Source organism: Acanthochromis polyacanthus, chromosome 21 (assembly GCF_021347895.1).
Source record: "Acanthochromis polyacanthus isolate Apoly-LR-REF ecotype Palm Island chromosome 21, KAUST_Apoly_ChrSc, whole genome shotgun sequence".
In the NCBI taxonomy this organism is placed as follows: domain Eukaryota; kingdom Metazoa; phylum Chordata; class Actinopteri; family Pomacentridae; genus Acanthochromis; species Acanthochromis polyacanthus.
The window spans coordinates 6836234-6848922 of NC_067133.1; the positions used below are offsets into that span (position 1 = coordinate 6836234).

The window sequence follows — 12689 nt, forward strand, 5'->3', positions numbered from 1 at the left end:
TAAGTTCTCCAGATGTCTCGTGCTCTGAAACATGAACTCGGATCTCTAGTCCAACCGGCTGCTGTATCATACAAGAATCATACGTCAGTCAGACCCTGAACCCAAACAGCAGGTTAAGTTCAGAACTTTGGGTTGAAATACACCTGAAGGTCTTGTTTGTTTCCATGGTGACTACTCCAGCAGAGGTTTTTAATTTTTTACACAAAGATGTTGGAGTTAGTTTCTGTTTATCAGTGATCAGAGCAGATGATCTCGGTCTGGACATATGATGAGGGTTTGTTAACCATGTGATCACGCCTCTGAGCTCCTATTGGTCGATGGTGAAGTCGTCCTAAGAGGAGACTGAAGCTAAAACCTTCTGGCAGTATTGTGTTTCTCTTAATAATCCATTCACAACTGTTCAGGTCAAACTGGTTAATGTAACACTGTGACTCCAGAACCAGAATCAGAACCAGAACCAGAACCAGGGTGAGATCTGATACCAGAGAACAGTGATGAGTCTGACAGATTCGACCTAAATGAGTTTTGTTTTCTGTTTTCTTTCCTCTAGTTCCTCCTGATCCAGAGTATTTGCGGCAGGTTTTCTTCCGAGGCCTCGTCTTCCTCCAGCATGTAGGCGGTCACGTTTCTATCTGATGCAGTTAATGCAACAGGAAGGACGGAGCGTTTCGAAGAGCAAACCCAGCAAATACACACAGTCCAAAAATATTTTACAATTTCCAACGATTACACAGAGCCGAGGTTGGTTCAAGAAGGAGTCAGTGTTTCGGTAAATAGACTAATGTTAGACAGCTTGGTCTCCAGGAAATAGTCAGAGCCCCTGAGTCACAGCTGAACTGCCCAAAGGCGCAAGTTTTAAAAATCCATATTCCATTGCAGGAACTTTTAGATTTTTTTCGGGCAACTGGAACCTTTGATTGTGTTCCGACTGAGAGAACCATCATTGTCTAGTGTCTTTCAGGATCCATGATTGTGGAACTTCTTTCAGTAACCATCCCTGAAGAACCTTTTGGAGGAACCATGCCTGTAGAACCTTTATTCAGGAGCCATCCCTAAAGAAACTAGTGTAGAACCTCTTTCATTAAGAACTTCTTCTCCTCTATGATAGCACCATCAACAACATGAAGTTCTCCTGATATTCTAAAAGAACGTTCTGTTTCCTACATAGAACTGGAGCTTTGTGTAAAACCAACAACAGTGTCTCCTTTCTTGTGCAGCTTTTGCTCACCTAGATTTGATCACCGCCGTCTGCGGTGCTTTTTTTCTACCACATATCTGCCAACATGTTCCTGTTCTTACTGATAAGAACCTCCCTGATAGAACAGTTCAGCCCCACACTGGTTGTGCTTCTTTTATAGTGGGTTTGCTTTGTGTGTTAACGGAACCCTTTGCTCTGGTATTATGGGCTGTGTTTCATCCTTTTGTTCAATCGACCTCGCAGCTCTTTTATTTTCTTGCATTATTGATTGCGTGTGTATTTTTGGTATCGTCAGGTCATTATACTGCTGCCGCTTCGGGAGCTTCAGGTATCAATCTGTTCATTCCTCTTCCAGTTTTCCTTTAGTCCAGTCAGGAGCTGGCATGATCGACCACAGTACAGTATTAGAAGTCAGAAACAAAAGCAACTGCTAGCTAAAAACCTCAAAGAAGAAGAACAATGTGGAACTTTTAGTCGAATTTTGGTCATTTTATTCATATTGTGGTTGTTCTGTCTCTCCTTTCGGTCATTTTACAGCTTTTTTTCATTTGTATTCCATTTATGGTCACTTTCTCATTTTGGTCATTTTGGGTCTTTTTTGTAGCATACCACAAGTTCTCCAATGTGTACTTGGAACAGTTGAGTAAAAGCACTGAGCTACTTCCCACCAGGCCCGGGGTGACTAATCAGGAGGACCGAGACAATTCCCAGTGGGCCGGTCTGATGTTTGGACCGGTGCTCAGTCATGGCACTGGGTTGATCATTCTGCTGCGACCGCTATTGCTGGGCCGCCTCCACTGACAGCTCTTTTTTTTTTTGCAGACGCACCGTGACATAACACGTCCATGCACACGGTCAGAGGTGTTTGAAAGATGAAAACAGGAAGAGCAAGAGTGGTGTGGAGAAGGTAAGAATTAAAAAGAGGAAAGCTCTGGAAACAGACGCAGCCGAATGTGCAGAAATTGGAAACTTTTTCACTAAAGCTCGCGGTTTGAAACGACAAATGAGGCCGAGGAAACGGATACGGACTTTGTTGAACTTTGCAAACCACCATTCAAGTTAATTATCAAATCAATTAATTGTGTGTCATTGTGACGTAAAACATCACGTTATATAATTTAAATAATAGTATGATGCGACCACAAAACTGGGAAACTTTGTCCTGTAGCCCCTTAGAGTCAGAAGAAAGATCCAGCACCAAGCAGCAGCCAAGAGCCACAAGTCCAGAGTGGGAGGTAGGATTGTTCATTGAGTGAATATTATTAGAATGAATATAATGGAGAGTCTGGTGTAGACCTGCTCTGTATGAGAAGATGATTCAGCTCTACATTAATGAAACTGACCTGACGGCTTTGTAAAAAGGGGAGATTTGTGCTGAGAATTTTGACCGTTTTAAAAATGTGATTTAGTGTCAGAGGCAGAGCCAGTAGTGATGAGGGGATTACTGCTGTTGGTATGGAAGGAATCAGAATCAGAATTACTTTATTCATCCCCGAAGGGAAATTCAGTTGTCAGGGTTCTTATCTGTTCAATCTGTTTAAACAGGTGAGCTGTTGGAACAGAGTGAACAAGCAAGCATTAGTTCCAAAACTTTCTACGCCCAAACAATAGTAGTGACCTATTTTACTTTTTATCATTAAAAGACTGCAGACCAGCGCTGCGTAAAATGCCGTGGATCAGCAGCTTATTTATATACAGATACATATAAAGTGCATTAAAAGCGGCACCGATGAGAAACTAAACACTTACCGACCAATCAGAGTCCTTTCAGTGTCTGCTGGTAGATTCAGCCGAAGGTAAAAAACTGGTTAAAACAAGCCAACAGGCAGAAAAACTGTTTGTGGAAAAGGTTCTGCTGCTCCACCGATAAACAAACCAACAGTTATTATATCAGAATTAATCCAAACGAGGAGAGCAGAATCTGGGCTGTCTCCTCCATAGGACCTGTCAATCATAGACATAATAAAGAGTAAACGCCGCTTATTTTAATAATTTGAAGAGACAATATATGATTACACTATACATACATAAATAAGCAAAATACTGACTAATGAACACATTAGTCAGTTTTCTGATATATTGATTATATTGATACTCCATACATGATTTATATATGTTGTATGATTTTCTCTGATATATAACTTTTATCTATTATAGCCTATATATATGTGAATGATGTTGATACTCCATCTATGATTTATATATATTCATTTTCTCCGATATATAACTTCTGTCTATTGTTTTATATAGAAATGTGTTCATTAGTAAGTATTTTGTTTATTTATGTATATATAGTGTAATCATATATTGTCTCTTCAAATTATTAAAATAATTGACTTTACCGCCATTATCTGCTTCTCTAACATATATTAGTGTGTGTGTGTTTACAGTGTTTGCAAAATACCTGTCTACAGTCGAGCTTAATATCAGAATATTCCATTACCTATTATTATTATTATTATTATCTATTATTCCCGCTATGAATATTAAAATACGCCGAACCATTTGTCCTGTATCATAGCTACATGTATGACGTTTGCAGCAAAAAAAATAAAAATAAAAAACGCGTGAAAATCAGTTTAATATTCAGAGTTAAGATGGATTAAATGTGCTGTCAAACAGTGCTGAGTGGAGCAGCTGACCAGACCAAGATGGCGGCCCCACCGCTCGTCAGCCCCAATAGGCAGTAGTGGTTGATGCGGCGTCTACTCTTTATATATGTCTATGCTGTCAATTATTCCAGACCGGACTGTTTATCAAGTAGTTCCGCCCCCTGGCTTTGCAAAACTTTAATGCTCTATAAAAAAATTCAATATTGATTTATTTTAAGATCAGCCACCTGATCTCTCATTATGACCATGAAAACTAACGTAAAAATTATATACAGTCTATGCACCGTACTCTGTTTGGCTCCACACTTGCTGATGACTGCTTCCAGTCTCAGAAAATGGAAAAACGGACCTTTTTTCATTTCTGTCTCTAACTGATTTTATCTTCTTGTTATTGTAAATATAAAATGAAAATCAAAGCATTTTTAAAAATTTCATTAGCAAGTTATGTTATACTGTGAATAACAAACTTGCAGACAACAGTGCAACAATTATTCTTTATTCATGAGGATTAGATATCTGTGAACACTAAGGACATTGTGATGTTGGAAAGAACAGTGTTGGAGATTAGGCCTTTAACTGATGTTCTCATATTTTTGAAATTTAAGTTATGATGGAACTGTTTCCTTGCAGAGGAAAAAGAGATGATAGTGTTATTAGAAAATGCAACACCATTTACTCTATTATTATTATTTTAAATTTCATATTTTTGTTTCTTCTTTTATTTCATTTTTAAGGTTTGGATATCCCTGAACACTTATTTGAACAGAATATAGACTCTGATATTGTTGTAAAGAATAATGTTGGAGATGTGCACTCATGTTGGAATAAATCCTCATTGTGAAGCAACCCTTACTTGCACTGAATTGAAAATATAAAAAAAAAGCACATTGAATTACAAGACAAGGCTAGAATTACATGACTTTAATAGTAATAGGTCGTGATCTAAAGTGGGCTGGTCTGAGGCATGAAAGTCCAGAGCTGAAAATGAGTCCCACTCCGGCTCTGCTTCCCACCACAGATTGTAGAAATGTGAACTTCACGTCACAACAGTTTCTGTCCTCCGGCTGTTGACCCAAATTCTGCTGCAGTGCATTCTGGATAAACACATGTAAACAACTGTGTGACACACCAAGGCCTCACCTGCTGACCAGGTCAACCTGTGTGTGTGTGTCTGATGGTAACTGTTCCACACTCATTTAGATCAACCTACATCTGTACAGAACACACACACACACACACACACACAGTCAGGTCGTGTTGTGCTGCTTCTGCAGTGTTCAGTTGTCAATGTCCTGATTGTCTTTCAGCTGCAGAGAACACACACACACACAGCTGTAATGTAGTATTTTAGATTTTCAGTACTGCAGTATTTTAGTGCCCCAGTATTGCAGAACACAAAATGCCAACAAGCCCTCAAACTCATACCACCACACAGGTCGTAGTACGTGCCCCTGAATACGACCCATGAGAGCGTATTTAGGTTAGCGCCTCTACTGGAGACAGGAAGGTATTACAGGATTTAATTCGCGAAACGGCTTTTCCCTTGCGAAACGACTTTTTCCTCACTTTCGCAAGACGGGTTTAGGGTTAGGGTTAGGGTTAGGTTTAGGGATAGTGTTAGGTAAAAGTTTGTTCATGGTGACGTTTCAGCTGAGACACCGGAGTGTCGATATTTACTCAACCGCTAGAGGTCGCTTAACTTCAAAACGTAACACTTGGTTGTAATACGGGCGTGTACAGACGACCTATGTGGTCATTTTTTCAAGGAGGACAGTCTCCAAAATGCAGATGTGTTCTTCACAGTGTCCCTTATGTCATTGGCCCCTGTGCTTGTTGTCCTGTGGGACAAAATTGACCAGCTTTAAACACATATAATTTCACAGTAAAACTTCTGATGTCCACATTTTCAACATTTTTGGGAAAACTTTTTTGATGGAAAAAAAGAAATGTTAAAATTGTTTCTTAAGAACATTCATCAAAAAATCAACCAAAATCCAGCAAAATTTGCTGGATTTTGGTTGATTTTTTTGGTGAATGTTCTTAAAGAAAATATTAGAAGGTTTACTGATATATATGTAATCATTTTAGACATTTTTATGATTTTTTGGAAGATTTTTACTAATTTTTTACAAATATTTACATTTTTTAAATTATTTTTTTAAATAAAAATTTTAAGGGAAAATTTACAGCAAAAATTGGAATTTTCTTCCTTTAAGATGTAGCACATTTTCAGAAATTTGTTGAATTTTTTTTTTTTGCAGAATTTTTGGATTTTTTCAGGCAAGGAAACAATATTTTTCGGTGCCTGTAAAAGAGGACAACAGGAGGATTAATAAACTGATCACTTTATAATGATGATACCCGTTAGCGGTGAAACTAAAGTGATTCTACACTTGGATAAAGCAGAGCGAAGCACGACTTTACTCACGATGCTGTCTGCCTAGTGGACATATGGTCTACCTGCATTTGGTGGGATTTAGGCTCGCAACAAATTCTGGAGAAAGGAATAGTTAATTTTATTGTTGCAAGAGACACGCACAAGGTAAGCAAAATTGCACCTCATAAAGTGATTTGTTGCAAACATGACCGAGTTCCTGTTGTTCCTCACTGTGACAATGAAATGAAGTTAGTAAATGTCTGCTTTCATGTTTAGAAATGCTTAGCAAACTCATCAAAGCAAATATCGATCAAATATCATGATGGTGTGATGATGTTAACCACGTGAGCTCAGTCTTGACTGTTGCATTTTGAGTAAAGTAATGAGCAGGATTCACCCAAGCTCAGTATGGATGGCTAATGTTACCTGATAAATGAGATGTATACATGTATCTACAGTCATGGAAACAATTATTAGACCACCCTTATCATCAAAAACAATGGTTATGCAATCAAGTTCTAACTCCTGTGTGTATCATGTGACTAAAACTGACAGAAAAGAAAACACGGAATGCCTAAAAGCACTGTTATTGACTGTACAATGTCAAAGCTATTGATGTACGAACTCAAGTGATTTTGGTTATTATCAAGAAAACTATGGAAAATCTCTAAATATCAGCTCTTAAATTAAACTCCTATGAGCTATTTTTGTTGTTATCATTATATTTGTCCAAACAAATCTACCTTTAGTTGTGCCAGGCATTAAAATGAACAAAATGAGCATCAAAACATGATGTTCCATGACTGTAGGTTTTTCTCGTATTGTCGGCTGGTCGGCATGAGGCCAGAAAGGCACACTGTGTCCTCTGTTGTCCCAAATAAAAGAGTGAAAACAGCAAGGTCATGTCAAGGTGTTGAGAGAGCTGAGGAGCAGGAAGAGGGAGAACCAGAGGAGTTGGAGGAGGATGGAGAGGAGGCAGTGGAAGTGACAGCATGAAGGGACAGTAAGGGGATCAGTGTGGATCAAATACTGCACCATCAGGTTTGTGATGTAGAAAGTGTGTTTATATTTGCAATTTGCAAATCAGTGTGAATACAATTTATAGCACTGTGTCCATAAAATGTTGCTTTCTTCTGTAGATTATTTTATTGTGTCTATGTGACATTCTGCCCTTACTGTGCATCTTTCCACAGATATTCGCCAGTTCAGGAATGATGTAGGACTCATGACTGTGGAATCCAGACAGGCCTTAGATCTTAATGTATTTGTGGACCAGTTTCCCAGACAACACAACCATCGCTTCCTGTTGCTGTAGTGATAGTGGATTTTTACATCAGGAAACCAAACCGCTTAATGTGACTGATTTCAAATGTTGCTGATGTTGCACATTTCAAGACTGGCCCTGATAAACTCACTGTTTCAGCTGATGGAGTTTTTGTTGAGAAAAAAAAACGTGTTTGATTTTAACATAAAGTAAAATATAAGTTTAAAGTGTTTAAATGTCATTGTGGGTGTTTTTTTAATGTGCCCCTGTGACTAAACACTGGCCCCACCTTGCCAGTCAAGTAAAATTTATCTGGAACCATCATTTGTTCTTCAGTTTGAACGATCCAGCATCTCTGCTGCTGCCTGCTGGACACAGTTTTAACTACAACAGTGTGACTCAAGAGGAAAGACAACATGAATGAATGAATGAATGAATGAATGAATGAATGAATGAATGAATGAATGAATATTTCTGTCCGTAAAAATGTAGAAGTTTCATATTTATAGTGTTTTTTCCTGTTTCTCTGCTCACAAATGTTTGATACCATCAGACTGTATCACTCCTGACTTCAGTCCTGATCTAACCTGTTTCAGTTTTACAACCATGAATGTCTCGGGTCTGATGTTCCATCTGAAAAATGAACCAAACCTCAGCCTAAAATCATGATCTTTAACCAGAACAACTGTATTGTACGTGTCTCATTTTGGTTATTTTATGATTTAAGTAGCAAGTGGTTGGAAAATACATTCAACACGGTGAAACATCTTTCTACAGCTGATGAGCAGAATAGACAGGAAAAGTCTGGAGAGGAAACAGAGATATAAAATATCTACAATATGAGGAGACAACATCAGTTCAAGTGTTTTAACAGCTGTGGAAACATGTTGGACATGTCGGTTTTACAGATTTGTAAAATAATTAACTTTTTTCTGATTCATGTCATTCCAACGTTTCTGGGTTCTCTCTCCTTCTATATAACTATAAAAATATAACTAAATACAAAACTTCACGATGCTCTGTTTCTATAGAGGTGCAGGATTTTAGATTGCAGTAAAACATTTGTCCAATTTGTTGTCTTCCATAACCCAGATAGCAAACTATGGGTGAATCAATGTTGAATCTATGTTGAGACCTAACGTCGAAATTATACAGAAAGCGCAAGGTTGATAAAATGTTGAGTCAACGTTTGCTTACATAGATTACATGTTTGCAAACATAGATTCAACATTAATTCAACACTGAGCTGTCAAACATTTTAATTAAACCAAAATACAATGTAGATTCAATGGTATCTTTTAAACACAAACTTCAATGTTAACAAAATGTTGTTGAATCAACGTTGATCCATCCATCAATCTTCAACCATAACCACAATTCAACCTTCTTAACCCTAATTCAACATTGATTGAACATCTTTTGCTATCTGGGTAAAGTGTGATTTATGGTTGAAAAGCAAACATTGACTCAACATTTTATCAACCTTGTGCTTTCTGTATAATTTCGACGTTAGGTCTCAACATAGATTCAACATTGATTCACTCATAGTTTGCTATCTGGGAAAGGTTTGAACAACACTGTGTGCTTCAGGTTTATAAAGACAAACTGAAGGTCGACAGAGTGAGTGTCAGTAATGGAGATGGCTGCTTTGACAGCACGTCACACACACACATATATCTACTGTTACACACTGACAGAGACCACCACAAATACACAACTGTGTGTCCCTGAGTCGTATTGTAACATAAAGAAACCAGCGATGCAAACTGCTGTCACAATACACAACTGGTCCAGATGTTTGAAAGAGAACAGTTCATGAAGCTGCTTTCAGTTTAAGGTTAGGGTTAGTCAGTGCAAAACAGGTTCAAAACCAATGTAAAACTGGTTCAAAACCAGTGTTAAAACTGGTCCAAAACTAGTGTAAAACTGGTTCAAAACCAGTGTTAAAACTGGTCCAAAACTAATGTAAAACTGGTTCAAAACCAGTGTTAAAACTGGTTCAAAACTAGCGTAAAGCTGGTCCAAAACTGGTCCAAAACCAGTACAAAAATGGTCCAAAACTGGTCCAAACATGTTCATGTGGTTGTTCTGGTCATGGATTGGATTGTTAGCGTGGTTCCAGAGAACTTGGAGGCTGCGGTTCTTCAGAGTTCTGTGTGGTTGCTCTTTCAACCTCTATTAAACACAGCAGAGCACCAACAGAACAATGACTGGTAGTAAACAGAACCTGAGGTTTGGGTCAGTTCCAGAATCTGAGGACTCTCTATGCCGGTCTGAGGTATCCCACCTCACAGCCTCAGTCCTCACAGTATTGACTTTGTGTCCCTGTTTTCAGTCGGAAGGTCGTTGAGAACGAAGGGACCGTGTGCGGTTCAGAAACGTGAGAACACGCTAATGGACGGATAAACGGCGCCGCTGAGGCCACTTCCTCACACTGTTACTGCTCGTCCTTAAATGTCAGTGTGGCTCAGTGTCAGCCAATCAGAGCACTGCATCTGTCAGCTCGCTCTAAAGTTGCAGGCTGAAGGACACTGACTGTCATTGACCGGTTTAAAGGACGTCTACGGTACTGTATGTAGGTTAACACTCACACACACCTGGACAGTACACCTGTGAGCAGCTTCAACGGGCAAACAGAACAAGAACACAGGATCTGCTGTGGACAAGGGACTGCACGGTGGATCGGTGGTTAGCACTGCCACCTCACAGTCAGAAGATCCTCAGTCTGGATCTGAATGCTAGTGTGTGTGTTCGTCTCTATGTGTAGCCCTGTGATAGACTGGTGGGATAGACTCGACCCTATTGAGGATTAAGCCGTGTATGAACGATGGATGGATGGATGGATGGATGGATGGATGGATGGATGGATGGATGAGACTCTGCACACGTCTGTTTCATGAGACATTTACACTATGATTCTGGAAAACTACACAAAGACATACTGTCACAACAACGTACCGCAAACAAACCAAACACAGACAGATGTGAAACACCAAAATGTGACACAAAACAATAAAAAAAATTAATGCAAAAGTACCAAAATTAAATGAAAGAACCACAGAAAGATATAAAACAACACAAATATGATTAAAAAGAACAAAATGTGACAGAAATGTACCACAACTAATCATGTAATGCCGCAGAACATTTTATAGAAGAACATTCTATAAGGAGTTCTTAAAACAATAAATCCCAGTATTGGACTATAACCTTGATAACATTTGAAAAACATTTTTAGAATGTTGATTTTAGCACCTTGAAGATCACAGGAACATTATGTGAAATACCATCAAACACACAAACAGATTTAAATATTTTTCTTTCAAACATTATTAGAACCTGTAGAGAACATTTCATGCTAAGTCTTCAGGTGGGCTAAGAACATCTGAAGACTTCTTTTAAAGAACTAACAGTTGTGACGCTGGCAGTCTGAACTAAAGAAGCAGCACCAACCTCAGTGTGTTTCATGAGAATGGTTCAGCTTCTTCTCATCTCAGAGCTTCATCACTTCTCCATCCAGTGTTTTTTCATGAAGGTAACTCAGGTGAAGATCTGACCTGATTTTTAGACATAAATGTGTAAATTATCATTAAAAGCCTCTTTTCTGACTTCACTCCTGAAACATTCAAAGGATTCAGTTTCGCATGGACTTCACCTGCACACAGAGAGAGCCTGTGTGCTGAGACCACCCACCTGGACACGCCTGAGCTTTATAAGAGACACGACTCACACTGGCAGAGGCAGGCAGGTAAACACACCTGGATGTCTCTTCATCATCAGTCCCGACCAGCTCACCTGTGATCCCGGACCAGGTAAGTCCTGCTGGTGGAAGTGCTGTTTGTAGTTGACTGTATTTAGTGTGTTCATGTATGTTCAGGCGTTTAAAAATATGAACAAAATCATCAGACACAGTCCAGTTGAGTTAATTATTTTGACACTGGTTTTGAACATGAACACCTGAACTCACCTGTCACACCCGTGTCCGCTGCAGGTGTTGGACTCTTGCTCCCATGATGCTCATCTCTCGCTGCCTGTGTCTCATCCTGAGTGACATCATCACCCCATCCTGCTTACATCACATCCTGCTGGAGTTCTTAGGCACCGCCCTCTTCCTGTCGGCCAGCCTATCAGGTGTCCTGATGCTGCCGGCTGCTGGACCGGATCAGCCGACCAATCAGAGCGTCCCGTCTGCAGCTCCGTCTGGACTAGCACCTGTCTCACCTGCGTGCCCCCTGCAGGTGGCGCTGGTCTTCGGTCTGTCAGTTGCCATGGCAGCAGTCTGTGTGGGCGGGGGCGTTCACCTGAACCCAGCAGTTACCATAGCAATGGCCCTGACCCTGAGGCTCCACCTGTGGAGAGCAGCTCTGTATGTGATTGGTCAGCTGCTGGGGGGCGTCACCTCTGCAGCGCTGATGCTGGTTCTGACTGGAGACGTGACACCTGCTCTCAACCAGGTGAGTTTAGCTCCGCCTTGGAACCCTGGCAACCAACCAGAGAGCAGGATTTTCCATAACTCACGTGTTTGTGTTCAGGTGTCTGCCGGTGTCTGGCTCCACCAGGCAGTCATTGTGGAAATGCTGGTGACCCTCCAGCTGGTCCTGGTTGTCATGGCGACCACCGACGTCCCCCTGCCAACTGTGGTGCCTCCCCTGTTGGTGGGTCTGGCTGTCGGTCTGGGTCACCTGGTGGCTGTAAGTCCCGCCCACCACCTGTGCTTTAAAACTTTAATGTTTGTACCTGTCCAACTACTGCTACTACGGATACTAATACTACTAAAAGTACTGTTGCTGGTACTACTGTTGTAGGTACAGTTGTTATTTTTATTTTTAGTTGTAGTTGTAATTGTTGTTATTGTTCTTATAATTGTCATTGTAATTGTAGATGTATGTGCTGTCATTTTTTGTTGTTATTGTTGTGTTTGTAGCTGCAGTAGTTGTTTTCATAGTTGTTATTGCTGCTGTAGTTGTAGTACTAGTAGCTGTTTTTGTGTTTGTTGTAGTTGTTGTGTTGTTCCGTGTTTAACAGACGAATGTAACTCAGAAAGCAGAACACTGAACTACGAAGTCACACTGGTGGCTTACAAATCACTTTTTTTTATGTTTTTGTCTATTTTTCTGCTGGTTCTTCAGCTGATAGAGCATTAATCAGAGAACTGATTATGACATTGATCATATTAAGTAGAAATAATCAGCTGCATCGATCAGCAAAATAAACATCTTTACATGATTAACAGCTCTA

At 39.8% G+C, this 12689-nt stretch overlaps 1 protein-coding gene across 7 annotated transcripts in view; it reads left to right on the plus strand.

Annotated features, from left to right (window-relative positions):
• LOC110963663 (aquaporin-1) overlaps nucleotides 1–12689 on the plus strand; it is a 45611-nt gene that overhangs the window by 31713 nt on the left and 1209 nt on the right. For 2 of the 7 annotated variants that reach the window (XM_051940856.1, XM_051940854.1), the window contains 5 exons: nucleotides 2021–2105; nucleotides 2367–2433; nucleotides 7381–11263; nucleotides 11443–11905; nucleotides 11984–12142. In XM_051940856.1, the coding sequence (XP_051796816.1) occupies nucleotides 11462–11905; nucleotides 11984–12142 (603 nt within the window). In that variant the 5' untranslated portion in view covers nucleotides 2021–2105; nucleotides 2367–2433; nucleotides 7381–11263; nucleotides 11443–11461. Of the gene's footprint in view, nucleotides 1–2020; nucleotides 2106–2366; nucleotides 2434–7071; nucleotides 11264–11442; nucleotides 11906–11983; nucleotides 12143–12689 lie in introns of all 7 variants that reach the window. The other 5 variants (XM_051940857.1, XM_051940855.1, XM_051940858.1 and 2 more) reach the window with 4 other exon arrangements.